The sequence below is a fragment of the Pleurodeles waltl genome, chromosome 11, assembly GCF_031143425.1.
Source record: "Pleurodeles waltl isolate 20211129_DDA chromosome 11, aPleWal1.hap1.20221129, whole genome shotgun sequence".
NCBI lineage: Eukaryota > Metazoa > Chordata > Amphibia > Caudata > Salamandridae > Pleurodeles > Pleurodeles waltl.
In genome coordinates this window covers 29278336-29295372 of record NC_090450.1, presented here as the reverse complement: position 1 = coordinate 29295372, position 17037 = coordinate 29278336, and the positions used below count along the sequence as shown (strand labels likewise).

General features: G+C 42.6%; 1 protein-coding gene across 1 annotated transcript in view; it reads right to left on the bottom strand.

Annotated features, from left to right (window-relative positions):
- LOC138265293 (cytochrome P450 2J5-like) overlaps nucleotides 1-17037 on the bottom strand; it is a 272214-nt gene that overhangs the window by 204476 nt on the left and 50701 nt on the right. The window contains exon 2 of the mRNA XM_069212899.1: nucleotides 12970-13132. Coding sequence (XP_069069000.1) covers nucleotides 12970-13132 — 163 coding nt within the window. The remainder of the gene's footprint in view (nucleotides 1-12969; nucleotides 13133-17037) is intronic.

Below are 17037 nucleotides of genomic sequence, written 5' to 3'. Positions count from 1 at the left end.
AATGATATCGCAGCCGCACAGTCATCTTAAAGGGCATGATTTTTTATTTGTTCAGGTTGATGAGGAGAGCATTTTTTTCAGAGAATTCAGCTGTTGCGTTAAGTAGCCTCTGCAGTCCTATTCTAGAGTATCTGAAAAGGATGAGATCATCGGCGTACATCAAGCTTGTAATAGCAGTTTGTCCCAACCTTGGTGGATGCGAGTTCACCTTGTCCAGTTCCGCCGGTAAATCAGCCAAAAACAGATCTGCATGTATGTATTTACAATTCTGCAGCTACCTGACCTGTGGGTGCACTGTAGAAATCACTTGTCTGTTTTATTTTTTTCAAGTATTTTGAACACTGCAAACCTATTCACGTATACAGTGTGTAGTTGTTAAACTTTTATGAGATTATTCTAGTGAAGCACTGATTTCTTCCCCAAGCATTGTATTCTTGGTGTGTTTTTCCTGCTTCCTTCTATTGCATCTGGGCCTGATTCTGTTTTCTCAACTGCTAGCCATCGGACCCCAAACACCGCACCCCTTCCTATATGCACATTTGTAGGAAAGTACTCTCTTTCTTGGAATGGTAACCCACTTTATCTGCCTGATGTCAGTGTGTTTGACTGCCTTCCTGTTTGCTAACCAGGACCCCAGTGATTATGCTCTCTCTCCCAGAACTCTATATTTCATCCCACAATTGGCATATTGGTGCCCCCATGTAAGCCCTTAGTATATTGTACCCAGGTACCCAGGGCATTGGGGTTCCAGGGGATCCCTTTGGGCTGCAGCAGTTATTCTGCCACATATAGGGAGCCCATGCAAAGGGTTCTGCAGGCCTGCCATTGCAGTCTGCGTGAACCTGGTGCATTCACCCATATTCACTATAGGTCACTGCACCAGGTCACTATAAGTCAGCCCTATGGTAGGCCCTCTCAGGCAAGGAGGCTGATGGGTGCAGGAACCTGTGTACCACTAGCAGAGGTGCCACCACAAACTCCAGATCCATTTTCCTGGACTTTGTGAGTGCGGGGATGCCATTTTACTTGTGTACTGGACATCGGCCACTACGTATGTCCAGCTACATAATGGTAAATCCAAATCTAGGCATGTTTGGTATCAAACATGCTGCAATCATACCCCAATACTTTTGCAAGTACTAGTTGTACGATTCCACACACTCTGTGGGCTCCTTCGAGGACCCCCAGCAGTGTCCCTACAGCCTTCTGAGGTTTCCCAGGCAGCCCCAGCTGCAGCCACCTTACAGACAGGTTTCTGCCCCCTTGTTGCTTGAGCATCTCAGGCAGAGGAAGGCAGAACAAACGATTTACTTTGGGAGAGGGGTGGTACACCATCTCACTTTGGAAATAGGTGTTACATGACTTGGGAGGGGTAGCCTCCCCAGGCCACTGGTATAATTTTAAGGGTAGATTTGGTACCCTCAGCACATAAACCAGGTGACACCAGTTCAGGGAAGTACAGTCCCTGCTCGGACGTGAAATTGGACAATGGAAAGGGGAGTGACCACTCCCCTATCCATCACAACTCCAGGGGTGGTGCACAGAGCTCCTTCAGAGGATCCCTGGGTTTTGCCATCTTGAATCGAAGGTTGGCAGGGAACTCTGGGAGCATCTGAGGGGCCAGGTCAGGCAGATGACATCAGAGCCCGCTCCTGATAGGTGGTCACCCGGCTAGGTGTCCAATCTCCCTTTCAAGGCTATTTAGGGTCTCTCCTTTTTGTGGTTCCTTAGATTCGACTTGCAAGATTCCAGAAGGATTCCTCTGCACCACTTACTTCGACTTCTGACCAAATAAACTGCATCTGGACTCTCCAGGACCCGACAATCTGCAACAAAGACGAAGACTTCAACTGCAACATTGTTTCCACAGCTCCTTCCAGCTTCTGCAACATTTCCCTAGTCATGCATCATCTGAAGACAGCCCCTCTTCTGTCTGCACAGGAAAGAAGAAGGAATCTCTTTTGGAGTGAAGGAGTCACTCCCCTGCATCTGCAGGCACCAACAGCAACAACGACCGGCTGCCTGGATCTCCTCTGTTGCTGATCTGCATGGATCCTGCTAAACAGGTGGTGGTCAGAATGGTCTTGTTGGTCCTCTCTACCAGCTGTCTAACATGGGTGGAGGTAAGCCCTTGTCTTCCCAGGCAAGACAGTACCCCAATGCAGTGCATTTTTTGCAGCTGCCAAGGCTTGTTGACACTTCTTCCAAGAGGTCTTCAGTCTTCATGTAGCTCCAGTCCCCAGCACTCCTTCCTGCGATGCACAGCGCCCTGAGTGACTCTCCTGAGGCGTGCAACTCCTTTTCATTGTGCTGCATGGGCTCCTTTTGCAACCTCAGTGTCCCCATCCTGTGGGACTCCTGTGAGTGCTGCCTGTGCTTCTGCTGACTTTCTGTGATGCTGACACCCCCTCCTGGGTTAAGTCCTCCTGGGCCTTGCTGGTCCCCGGCAGCACCACCTTTCACCAACCATGAGTTTTGCCTGTGTCAAGGCTTGTTGGTGGAATCTGGGCATGCAAACCCAACTGCAATCTTCCTTCCGGTGTGGGACATCACCTGCATCTTCCAGGAACTCGACTCTGACTCCAGGGATGCAGTGCTGACTCTTCTTCCTCACTGTCGACCACCTCCTGTATCCTCAGCTTAGTGGGTAGGGGTGCTTGCCCCCACTAGAGTCTGCTCTGTCTTCTGGACTTGGTCCCCATCTTTCAACAGGTCTTCCTCTTCAAGAATCCACCATTGGTTTCTTGCAGTCATCTCTAGGTTTTGCAGTTCTCTTCTTTTCTTCTAAGTGGGTGCTCTGGGGAAATTATAGTGATTTACTCCTGCTTTCCTGGTTGCTGGGGGGTGTTGTGTTACTTACCTTTGTGTTTTCCTGGTATCCCCAGCGCCCCTCTACACACTCCACTTACCTAGGTGGTGGTCCAACTGTTGCATTCAATTTTTTTCGTGTATGGTTTGTGCTCCCCCTTGGCCCACTATTCTCTATTGTTTTTTACACTGTTTGCAGTGTTTTCTAACTATTCTTATGCCTATGTTTGACAACTAGTATATACATCTTGTCTATTACTTACCTCCTAAGGGAAGATTGCCTCTATAATATTTTTGGTGCTATGTTACCATAGTAAAGTACCTTTATTTTTGTAACACTGAGTGTATTCTTTGATGTGAGTAAGTACTGTGTGACTAAAGTGGTTTTTTCATGAGCTTTGCATGTCTCCTAGATAAGCCTTGACTGCTCATCCACAGCTACCTCTAGCGAGCCTGGCTTCTAGACACTGTCTACAGTACACTAATAAGGGATACCTGGACCTGTTATAAGGTGTAAATACCTTAGGTACCGACCACACACTAGGCCAGCTTCCTACAACATTACACTACATACAGTGCATTTCAGGAAACACGGATTGACGGGTGAGTGGTTGCTCAGTGTGGAAGTTGTTCCTTTTGTCCACCAAGGCTTCTGATAAGCTTTAAAAAATGACTGCCAATAATCTGCGGTAGGTAGGAATTAGATAATAGCATACACACTTCCCAAGGAGACTGTTCTCAGGGATAAAATGTACTGTGCAATTAATTTGAGAGATTAAACATGTGAAAACACACATGATTACTCTATTGTCAGTGGCACTTCATACAGGCTGAAGATTCTATTTGCCCTCTGGCTCCGGCTTTGCAAAAAAAGCGGTGTTTTATTCCTTAGATCATCTTGTAATTGTAAAGTTAAAGTTGATGTAAATGTTTGTGTTTTATACTGCTGAATGCATGCCTTTTTCACTCAAACTAAAACATATAACATAATCTTATAAACTGTAATTATCATACTCATTCATGTACAGTACTGAAAAGACTGAAAATCAAAGTCTTTCATGAATGAGGGCATGTGGAATAGACACGCTGTTCGGATATGAAAAGAAATGCCTGGACACTGCAAGGACAAATCTTCACCTGTCCACTTGCCACATAGGATCCATCATGTTACAAATCACACTACTAACATTGTTCACTCTGTTTTTATCATTCACACCTCTCACTTCACTCAAGTATCTCACACCATAAATGACTCTCACCACTTAGATATCTCATACAGCTCGTGTACCTCGCATCACTGACTCCACACTGATTGACCTCATCACACATTACTCACACCATCCACATCACTCCTATGATATGCTCTTTGACTAATCAGATCTATAGCATGTTTAAAGGATGTACACATTTCTTCTCTTGTATTTCCCATTATTTTTCATGGCAAGTTGGGCCAAGCTGACTCCAGCATTTTATCCATAACATAAACACAAGAGGTGTATAAGTACAGTGCATGTTGACAGATTCACCCAAGCATGCACTTGGTTTCTCATTCACTTCTTTTCACATTCACCAAACCACTCACGCCCCACATTCCCCGACTTGCCTCTTCATATAACTTCAAGCAAACATACATGTAAACTAACCCATCAGGATTAATGACTTTCTCTTAGAAAAGGCCAGGCATATTGGCTTTGCTAATGTTTTTTTTTTCATTACTAGTATTGTCAAGTCAAAGGAAAAGTACATTAGTGTGTGTTAAAGTTAAATTTTCAGAAGACTTGGAATCTTTTTCGTAGCAGCATTGGTTTTCTGTAGTGACTTTTCTAGTTCTAGCAATGAATATTTAAAAGCCCGGATACCTGTAAGTTGACTTGTAGTACAATCAGGAAAACTAGGTATTATGTTTTTTTAAATCGTTCCAGTAGGCTCTTGTGAGCTGATGCTTTCTAAGATCAATTTCCATAATGTTTGGGGAATGATTGTGGTCTCTAACATTTTCAACAATTTAATTCTTTCTCGTACCTCTTCCGCACCATTGCATTAGAGTAGTTCTTTGTACATTACTAGTGCTTTCCTATATAATTGTTTTTATTTTGTTTTCTGAGATTTGATATATATGGCTTTTTACTTATTAAAAATATTACTATATTTGAATATTTTCTTGTGTAACATTATTATTAAAACATGCATTACATTATTTTTACATTCATACTTATGTATTAGATGTAGATTAATATTTTCAGAGATGTTTGCTGAGGTTTTCATTTTTGCAGCATTATTATGTTCTAGGTACTTGATATTTTCTATCAATAAAGTTACATTTGTTAATGATATATTTGTGTTTAATGTATTCTAGGTTAATTGCTAAACTACATAGTGTTTTTTTTTATTTAGTACTTTATATTTTCTTACTGTTTTAGTTATGTTTTCTGAGCTTGGCATTTGGGATTTTTATTTTATTTTTTTTTGTAATTTTTGATTTGAGTTTGTTTTAACCATATTTAAGAAACATGCATAAAACATATATAGGCCCTCATTACAAACCTGGCAGTTGGTGTTAAAGTAGCTTTAATACTGCCAATAGGCCGGCGATAACTACCACCAAATTATGACCATGGCGGAAAGATCTCCGATAGACAGCCAATCTACCACACCGACCGCCAGGGCGGAAACAACAGCCACCATGGCGGTAGCCGCCTATAGCCAGGCGGAAGTCAATGTTCCACCCACCAAATTAAGACCTTTGAAACTGCCGTGTTTTCTGGGGTAGTACCACTGACATCAAAAGCCTGGTGGAAACTGAGCACAGAAGGGAAAGGACTCACCATTGGAGACACATGGAACAACCACGCCGCCATGAAACTGAACTGCATGTCTTCCCCATGATCTTCTACGTTCTGCTCCACCACGAACACCAATGCCGGCGAAGATGACGATGGTGAGTACAGCTGTCAAGCACACAAGGGAGGGGGGGAGGAAAACGACAGTGACACACACACGCACTACCCCCCCACACCATACACACAAAAAGCTGCATTACAAAAACAATTTTACCCCGTAACTCAGATGAATAATGCAAGGAAAAAACGATTTAGCAAAAGTGAATGTAATTAGATCAACACAGCATGAAAAATAAGTTAGGCAAGATAATAGATATATACATATGTACAGAAAGAGGGATACAGCCCAGTCCACAATTTGCGTAGGCCACATGGCCACAGGCCAAAATCCTAGGCCACACATGTCACCTGCTTCAACATGGAGAGAACACTGCATGGGCATCAGTTAGTAAATAGGCAGGCACCTCAGGGGGACAGGGGACGGGGGGCACCTCAGCTGGTGGATGTAACAAGACCACTGGTTCTGGAGGGGGCAACATGCCCTGGTCTTGGTCCTGTGGAGTGCAAGGTCACAGTCTCACATGTGGGTGTCTTACCCACTGGTTCTGGAGGGGGCAACCTGCCATGTGCTTGATTTTGGGGAGTGATGGGCCACAGTCTTGTGAGTGGGTGTCAGACCCACTGGTTCTGGAGTGGGCAACCTGTCCTGTGCTTGATCCTGGGGAGCGAGGGGCATGTGGGTGTCTTACCCACTGGTTCTGAAGAGGGCAACGTGCCCTGTGCTTGATCCTGGGGAGTGATGGGCCACAGTCTCTCAGGTGGGTGTCATACCCACTGGTTCTGGAGGGGGCAACATGCCCTGTGCTCAATCCTGGGGAGTGATGGGCCACAGTCTCTCAGGTAGGTGTCATACCCACTGGTTCTGGAGTGGACAGGCCGCACAGCAGTCCATGGAGGCAGGATTACATACCGTCCGCCGGCGGTGACGGCTGCACAGCTGTGGTGCCCCCGGTGGGGTGAGGCTGCTGCCCATCCCCTGCAACCTCAGACGGCTGCAGAGTGGTGGTACTGCTGGTGGGGAGAGGCTCCTGCCCATCCCCTGCAACCTCGGATGGCTGCACAACCATGGTTGGTGGTGGCTCCGTCACGGTTCCAGGCCCAGGACCCTTGGTCTTCCTGCCTGCTGGGGCAGGATCCTTTCCCTTCTTGCCTGCTGGGGCAGGCTCCTTTCCCTTCTTGCCTGCTGGGGCAGTCACCTTGGGCTTCCTGCCAGCTGGGGCAGGCTCCTTTCCCTTTAGGCTAGCTGGTGCAGGCTCCTTCCCCTTCAGGACATGTGGCCTGAATCCCTTTCCACCACGAGTGGGTGTGGTGGTGACTGGGCCTGTGGACTGTGTGCCTGAGGTCCTTGGCTGGGTTCTTCCTACCCTGGCCATACGTGCATGACGGGGGGAGGGGTGAGGGAAGAGGTCAATGGTGGATAGGAACAGTTTTTTAGGGACAGTGAGGTGGGAAGAGCGAGAAGGAATGGGAGTGGAGGATGAGGAAGTGGTCGTTGGAGGTGTCTGTATGCTGCTTTTGGGTGCAGGTGCATGGGCTGTATGCTGTTGTGAGGTGAATGGCTGTTGGGTGTCTGAGTGCTTGCATTTGTGTACTTTAGGAGGGGGGGGCAGACACAGCGGCAGAGGACACAGGGGGCGTGTGCATGGCTGTTGTGGAGGTGTCTGCCAGTGAGGTGTGTGTTCTGCTTGGTGTGGTGATGCTGGTAGTGGATGATGATGTAGTACATGCAGATGTGAGTGTGGAGGGAACTGGGTGAGAGATGGAGGAGGAGGGGAGACCATGGAAAAGTGGATGTTGTTGTGTCTGCAACTGGATGGTGTTTGTGTGAGGGCCTGTGGGATGAAGTGTGGTACTTGTGTTTGCCTGTGACTCTCTTGGGTATTGTCTTGTGTGCATGCTCGTCTTGCTGTGTGCTTGGGATGGGTTGGGGTTGAGGGGAATGGGACTGGACAGTGGACGTTGGAGAGGGGGAAGGTAGGAACAGGGACAATGGCTGCCATTAGAGAGGAGGCCAGAGCCTGAATCGATCTCTGTTGGGCCACTAAGCCAGTGTGAATGCCCTCCAGGAATGCATTAGATTATTGCATCTGGGATGCCAGCTCCTCGATGGCATTCACAATGGTTGACTGCCCTACAAAGATGGATCTCAAGAGGTCAATAGCCTCCTCACTCAGGGCAGCAGGGCTCACTGGGGCAGGGCCTGAGGTGCTGGGGCGAAGGAGATGCCCATCCTCCTGGGTGAGCGGGCATGGGCAACTCGCTGAGGGGCTGCTGGGAGGGCGGTGCTGGTACAAGCCATACAGGATTGGAGGAATGATAAATCTGTTATTATCAAAGAAGCCGATAAAGGTGGAAATGTTGTGGTCATGAATTTTAGAGACTATGATCATGAAGCTCAGAGGCAGCCTGGAGTCAATATGAATTATGGAAGAGTTGAAACAAGGATACTTGATAGATCAAAGGTTATGATAAAAAACAAGCTGCATATCTATGTTGATAAATAGCTTCTTGATATGGAGGAATCATTTGTGGGTGGAAAATGCGATCGTAACAGTGATTTATTTTTTGCCAAAAATTCATAAGGGAGTGGCCATACCGCCGGGTAGACCGATCATTGCTGGTATAGGTAGTTTGACAGAACATATCTCTGAATATATGAATATGTTTTCAAATCCATTTGTGAAAACATTGTCATCTTAAATCAAGGACGCAAGAGACTTTCTGAGACAGATGATTGACATTGCATGGGAGTCTCTACTCTATGACGACTATGGACATGAGTAGCTTGTACACTAATATTGAACATGGACATGGTATTGAATCTATCAAATATTTTCTGTACGTTTTTTTCAACACTCACAGATGCTGATTGATTTAATGGGAGTTGTGTTCATGAACAATTTTTTGTATAGCAGAATGATCTTCATTAGTTACAAGGATTTGCAATGGAGTCTAGGTTTGCTCCCTCTTATGCCAACCAGTTTATGGTTTTGGAACATGGACTATGTGTGATGGAGCATTTTTGTTTCAGATAACCTTATGTATATGAACATTTGTAACAGTCACTGGTGGAGTACCAGCATATCTGGGATTTAGCGCCAGACAACTTACCCGATACCCCTTTTTTGGGGGGAAAAATATATATATTTATGTATACATACAACACACATACATATATGTGTGTCTCGTAGTGACCCAACCTCTAAACTCAGGCACCCCTAAACCCTAAATATACCCTCACCATCCAATCTCCTTACCCACTCCTAAACCCTAGACACACCCTTACCACCCAATACCCTACCCACACTAAATCCTAAAAAATACCTTTCCCACCCAATACTCCATACCCACCCTAAATCCTAAAAATACCCTTACCACTCCAAATAACATGTTTGGATACATTGATTGAGTAAGGAACCCATCTTTCTGTGGAATCATTATATAATAAAGCTGTTGTTTTGTGTTTCATGAACAAATGAGGTTAAACTAATATAAAAGGGTGTGTCTCTGAGAGCAAAATTTAATTTGAAGATAATGCTTGTTTAACTGTGCTGAACTTTGCCATCAATCACACAGACCACTATTCACCTGTGTTTGTAGAACACATAATTAAGCCATTCATACTTATGTTTGCATGGCAAGCAATGCCACTTTCAAAATGGCAGCTGTTATCATTGGGATTATTCCTGTATTTGATGGTATATTGCAATATCTAGGACTCCTAGTTTAACTGAACTTTCACACAATAGAATGGCAGCTATCATTGACCCCGGAAACATGAAATATGTGATTGAATATTTAGATGAATGGGCAGCTATAATAAAGAAATAAAAACAATTTGAGTATTGTACCTGATTTATAACAATTATGTTGTTATTGTTTATATAGATTGTTACCTTTAGATATTTGTATGATATACATATTGAATTTTGTTCAGATTGTATAAAGCACGTTATGTTATTATGAACACTTTAAAATGGCGGCTGTTTCCATAGATATTGTAATGTAATATGTGGGGAATGTTCCCTTTTCACTGCTCACAGAATGTGCAACATTTAGTTAGAGTGTATGCTTCACCTTTTGACCCGTAAGTCGGAAGAAGTAAATTCCAATACACTAAATATTTGCAGCATCCAGGAGACTATGAGGCCTTCCATGTTAGGAGGAGAGTGAGTGAAATATATATTTCGTGTGGAAAAGGCAATTGCCTTGCAGTGGACATATTGTAAAGGCATGCATGGTAGCAGCATGTATATATATATATATATATACATAGATATATATATTACGGTTGTGACTGCCAGCGGTGTCAGCAAAATGCCTAAATAAAAAATTATTATTGCAGACCCCTGGATCACAGTGAGTGCTGCTTTGTTTGCTTTAATGAGGTAACGTATGATGGTTATATACATATAGCTATATCTATATATATATATATATATATATAGATATATTATTTCAAAACAAAGCACGCCAAAGGGAAACCGACGCACACTCAGCTGGTGCGAGGCAACGAGGGTGGCTGAGCCCTCGATTAATTTTGTGAACAAAAGATAAATGCCACGCACTCCGTTCAGCTCCTCAATTTTTTTTATATAAATCAGGTTTATTTGATGCAAAAAAGGAGAAAACAACGTGTTTTGACTTTACAGTCTTCTTCCTGGTTTTACAGTCCTTTCTCCATTCTCACTATTTATAATGCTTAATTCCCAAAGTCATTACAATGCATTGTGGTCTCAGTAGTTTTTCTATCTATATATTAACATATAATTAACCTAAAAGGATTTTTTTTTTTAATAAATAACAAATGCATTGGGATTGAAGAAACAAATGTGTCTAAACAAAATACTATGGAGGAAGGAACAAATGATCACTTGCATGAATTAATAATTATTACATTATAACATTTGGAAGCTTGGCAAGAAATAATAACCGTCTTGAGTGCAAAATTAAATAAAAATACTTTTGAGGATTAGCCACAGTCATTATTATACAAAAAATGTTTTAAATTTACATTTTAACATTTATCTTAAATTAACGTATTCTAATTCCATAAAGACATCATTAACATTGTAATTACTTCAAAAATTTAAAGATGAACAAAAAGTTCCTCATCATTATTCAATCCCAAAGGGCTCTTTGTCCTCATTAAGATGATATATTTAGATTCAAGTTGTCTGAGTTTTTTTACTCTGTCTCCACCCCTCTCATGTTCAGGAATGTGGTCAATTCCATAATACCGTAACAGTTTCCAGCTGTTCACTTCATATTGTTGAAAATGTTTAGCAATAGCATATGTAAAATCCTTATGCAGAACCGCTCTGATATCTTCTAAAATTCTTTTCTTTAGCATGCAAATTGTACTGCCTATATATTTCAAACCACAATGACACTCAATTACATAAACTGTGAATTTTGTATTACAAGTAATTCGATGTTTTATCTTCAATGTCATGTCATTCCATAATTTCACTTCTTTAGTTGATTTGCCAATTTTGCATGCTTTACAGCTATTGCACTTAATAAATCCAAATTGTTGTTCTATCAACCAGTTTTGTTGATTTTTTATGGTGAAGTGACTACTTATTAGATAATCTTTTAATGAAGGTGCTTTCCTATACGTTATCAATGGAGCTAAACCAATTTTAGAACCCAAATCTTGATCTTTTCGTATAACATGCCAATGTGTACATAAAATTCTTCTAATAGATATATTACTATATATTACCTAGTGGCAGTCGCCCCGTAGGTAATTAGAGTTAAGACCTGGTTTCTATAGAAAGATCATTGTTTATTTTGTGTATGTCTTTGGCGCATCTTGATGAATCTTCATTAAATATTCAAAACTTATACCTTGTTAAGTTCAGTTTCTGTCTTAAAAGTTTTGAGGTAAACTGTCAAGCAGGGGCCAAGAAAAAGAGTGTCCCAAAATGAGTTTTCCCCAATACTTTTTCCGTAGGACCTTTAGACATGCCTACAGCCCGAACCACTGAATGGAATTACACCAAATTTGGCACAAAGCTAGATTCTGTTACGCAGATCACGCTTTATGTGATTTGGTGGGAATCCATTCAGTAGTTTTGGAGAAGTTTAAGCCAAAAAATATAGATAAAGAGGGACGCAGATCCTCCGTGGATCCAACTGTCTGCAACTTCCACTTCAGCATGGAAGTGTTGGCAGCCGTCTTGGGACTCGGCTTCAGCCAAATCCCAGAAAAAAAAGACAAACAAAAGAAAAGGGGCCAGGGTAGTCACCCTGACCCCTTATCCCTGGTGCTGGAGTCATGGGGACTACCATCCCCTGGGGTTCTGTCAGCGTTGAAGGGAGACTGCGAGGCCCCCACTCTTGGAGCCACAGATGGCCCTTTGGACCGCCACCCCCCTGGACCTACTCCTGCTATGTCCCGGGGTGCTGTGGCTTGGCTCCAACTGATGTGAAGTAAAGGCTTTGCTTGGTGGTGACTACATAGTAGTAGTAATGCATAGTAATAAATGTGTGGTATAGTTTGTTTCCCTTATGTCAGGTATGTATAACTAAGACCGCAATGAATCCAAAACTGTTTTTTTTCACATTTCTTTTGCCCTGGAGAGTGGGTCCCTCTGGGAAGTCACAATAAGGGCTAAGGGGGTCAATATACACTCTGACTCGCATACAACTACACAATGGCTATTATCACTGTCTATCTATCTATCTACCTATCTATCTATATATCTATCTATGTATCTACCTATCTATCTATGTGTGTGTGGTAATGTAAATTCACAAAATGGGCTGTCATTCCTAAACATTTTATGATCCTAACTTGAATATCGCAGTCTCTGCAAATGATTGAGCATAAAATTGCAATTTTTGATATGGTATAAAGAGAGTGCATATACCATTGATTTGAAAATAATTTTAAGGATTTTTATGACCTAAGGACTCTGGGTCACAACCAGCCACTGTGTTTAGCCATAAATGTTTAAATATTTTAATGCTATCTTTTTTGCATATATGTTTTTATTGAAAAGGGCTTCACATTGATTACATTCACATTTATGCATTTCATAACTATGCTCACCTACTCAATCATATATCCTAACCATTTCTAAAGTATGTTTTATCAATTATCACAATTACAGTTGTATAAGTACTGAGGTCATACATCCAGTCATTGTATCTCAACGAACGAATTTCTATGCCATTTTTTAAACACTTTCTTCTCTTGTATTTGCATGTATTTGATGCAAAACCGATTCATTCTCACAGAAAAGCTGCTTACCCTTTCCTCTTGATAGCCTTTCAAAAATGGGTGTTGCAGGACGACCAGCCATTTCCTCCGAGTGTGTCATTAGTGTATTTCTTATTGCCTGGCATCCATTCAGTACAATTGCAGGTGACTGTCCCAACCACAAAGTGAAAGTATTCCCATAGGTTTTTGCAAGCTGGGGATGGAAAATGAAAGCACTAAATGTAACAGTATAAAAAAGGAGATGCGCAAGCGCCTACACTTATCGATTTTGGGAGACAAACCTACAAATGAAATCACTATTACAACTTTCAACCTATGGGGAGCAAACACACAAGTGGTTAACTACTATCTTTGCCTTGTCAGACACTTGTCTTGATCATCCTTAAAAGGTATCTTCGAATGAAAACTTTAGTTGCCTCCTCACCAGTTCTTAATTTGAGCTAGTTGTTCCCCGTGGGGGCCACTAGCACTTATTTGTGGCGGCTGGCACTTATTTTATCTTATTGTGCATTTCCTGAGGGCAAAAGGGAAAAATACGTAAACTGTAAAGAGGAAGGTTGAGAAAGACTCACAAAAGGAGAAAGTAGGAACATGCAAAAATGAGATAAAAGGGCGTGGAGTGTCTGGGATAGAAAGGCACCGAGAGATGAGGGGGATTTAAAACTACCAGCCTTGATATTCGGAGCAATTATGTTTAATTGCACCAGCTGCGTGCTTCTGAAGAGAGTTTCAGACGCAGCACTCTTTTTTTTGTTATGTTATAAGCATTTATAGAGGGCACTAAACCCAAGGTCATCAAGGTGATAATAGAGACCAGGACTGACAGAAAAACATTCATTCAAAGCCGTGCTGGGTAAACAGCCATGTTTTCAGTTGTTTTTTCAAGATTAAGAAGATGTCAACATCTGCAATGTGAGGCGACAAGGTGTTCCACAATTTAGGTGCTCTCACTGAGAAGGCCCTTCCTCTCCATCTGGCTCTGCAGAATTTAGGAACAGCTGCCAGTCTACGAGAGAAAGACCTAAGAGGTCTAGCAGGTATATGCCAATGAAACATAGCATTAAGTTGTTCAGTGCTCTTGAGATAGATAGCTCCAGGAACCATACACAAGGCATTAAAAATAAGTTGCTTTCTAATGGGACCCCAGTGAAGGGCATGCAAGCCTTCCTTCTCCGATACCTGTCTAGGAATGTTCAAAATGAGCTGGGCAGCAGTATTCTGGATCACCTGCAGTTTGTTGATACCTCTCCTGTTGGTATTAAGATAAAGGGAGCTAAAGTCATGTAATTGAGAGGTGATGAGTGCAATAACAACCACCTGACGTAGTTCCTTGGGGATAAAAGGAAAAATCTTCCTTAGTACTCTAACAATAAAGAAACAGGTACTCAACGTGCGATTGGCTTGGTTATTAAAACTCCTGGAATTATCAACTAAGATACCCTAGTTTTTGGCAGACTGCACTGGGGTGGGAAGAGACCCCCACTTCTCGGGCCACCAAATATTAAACCATATTGAGTCCTGGGTACTGAAGACCAACACCTCTGTCTTTCCAGCATTGAGTTTGATCGTGTTACTACTCATCCATTTCTCGATGCTTGACATTGACTAAAGGACTGGGTGACAGAGGTTACATTATTAGAGATTGTCACAATAATTCAGCAGCAGTATCAGCAGCATATGATTGAACCTCAAAGCCAAAAGACTGAACATGAGCCACAAAAGATACTACATAGATATTAAAAAGAGTCAGACTCAATGCAGAGCCCTGAGGGATGCCACAAGGAAGACTGACGGCATCCGCCTTGAAGTCCCCACAGCTGACCACCTGTCAGTAAGGGAGGAAGATAGTAGATGGAGAGCAGTGACACTGACTCCAATCTCCTCCAGTCATTGAATCATCCAAGCAGGCCATACCGTATCAAACGTTGCAGACAAATCAAGTAGTAATAGTATGGCCGCACCCCCGATCAACGTGGAGAGGAATGTTGTCAGTTACCGCCACAAGTGCGGTCTCTACAGTATATTGTGACCTGATCTGAAGCTTGTGTGAGTGATCCAGAGAAGCCTTTGTTTCAATCAAATTTACAAGTTCCTGATTTTAAAAAATTTCGAAAACTTTAGCTGGGAAATGAAGCAAAGAGATCGAGTCATAATTCTTAAGATCGTGTGGATCTGCAGTGGGTTTTTTAGGTGAAGGGATGACAAAATTTTGTTTCCAGGAAATACGAAAAATGCCTGTTTGTAAAATATGCCTGAAAGTGATTTGCAAGAACTCTGCAATAGATTCAGGAGCTAAATGAAAATATTTGGCAGAGCAGGGATCTAACAGAGACCCAGATTTAATACTCAGGAGTAACTCCTGGGTATGTTGATGAGAGATAGTGGGAATTTCCAGCAAGTTCTGTCCAGAAGAGCCCACAGCAGTGGGCAAAAAACCTGCATCAGATGAAAGGTCAAAGAAGGAGTATAGGTCTAGGATCTTATTTTTAAAGAAAAGAGCTATACTATCACAGAGATATTGTGATGTAAGAGCCTGACTCTGAAAGGGAGGAGAGACCAGGTCTTTGATGACACTTAGAGAAGTTCTTGCTGTCCTGATTTTATTTGTAATAAAGGCAATTTTAGCAGTTGTGACAGCAAAGTCTTATGCTTAGCTTTGTCAAGAAGTTTACCCTCAGTATTGATGGTAAATAGCCATCTGTGCTCCTGCTTAGGGCATTTAAAACACAACTCCTTAAGTTCAGTCAAGAACCAGGGTGCAGAAGGCTTAATACTGGACATTATTTTGGTTCTTAAAGGGGCAGTGGAATCTAAAGAAGAGGAAAGCCAGGTGTCAAAGCTCCAGCAGAGAAGCCCCGGGAGGACACTGTGCTGTTTTTGGATGCATAGAGGGCTTATTTAAAATTAGCGGTGGTGATATTACTTCCATTTCTATAAGTAATAAACTTTGTAGGAGGTGTATTAACTTTAAAATGGATCAGAGGAAGGCTGACGAAAATAATATGATGGTCTGAACAGCTCAAGAGACAGATTTCATTATTAAATAGGTCTGGATGATTAAAGAATACACAGTCAAGGTGTTACCTGAAGAATGAGGAGACATCTTAATTTTCTAGGATAGTTCTAAATTAGCCATCAGCTCAAGCAGGGAAGCAGTATACTTATTAGAGGGATCATCAAAATGAAAGTTAAAGTCCCCTAGTACGGTGATGTACCTATAACTAATGTATGGTTCAATAATCTGTCCCCACAAGTCAATAAAAGTGGCCCTAGTGATAGGGGTCTCTAAACTAGAATTCCAGAAAAAGCATCCTTGGCTGAGATCTTTAGTCTGAAAAAGACTGCCATGGAACCATCTTCAATAATAGGGGATATCAACACCAGTTTAGAACCCAAAGTGGTCTTAACAATAATGGTGAGGCCCCACCCATCCGACCTTTGCAATCCTGTCTAAAGATAGAGTAACCCGGAGGTGTGGCATCCATAAGGTCAGGGTCTGAGTCATTCTGGGCCCAGGTCTCCGTGATAAAAAGACAGACATGGGTCTCCACTAAAATCAGATCATGGTTTTCAGTGTTGTGCTTAATTAGTGAACGTGTATTCAGCAAGCCACACCAAAACCTCCCAGCACTAGGGGCTGAAGAACAAAAGGTTTTGGTCTGAAGGAAGCTTGGATCAGATTTATTCTGGGGAGCCCCTGCTTCAATACAATGCAAAAATCAGAAGTAACAATTAAGACAAATCTTTGTGGAGTGGTCAGATATATTCAAAACTGAAGCACAAACAGCCTGGAGATTCCTAGATTGTAGGTCAAGAATATGCTTGTGAGACAAATGATGTCCCTGAGCTAGATCCATCTCTGGCCCACAACAAACAGCATGCCTTGTGCTGTCCAGGCAAGGACAGGTGCAGATGGGCTTGCCTTAGGTGCGCCTTCAGTGCATCACTGGTACGTGCACCCGGTGCGCATCCACATCAGCATGCCCTTTAAGAAGGAGCAAGGCAGGAAGTAATGAGGCACTAGTGCACCAACTTCCAAAAACAGCGGTGTGCCAGCACCGGAAGTGAGTGAAACCTGGCACCCTCTCTGCACAATCA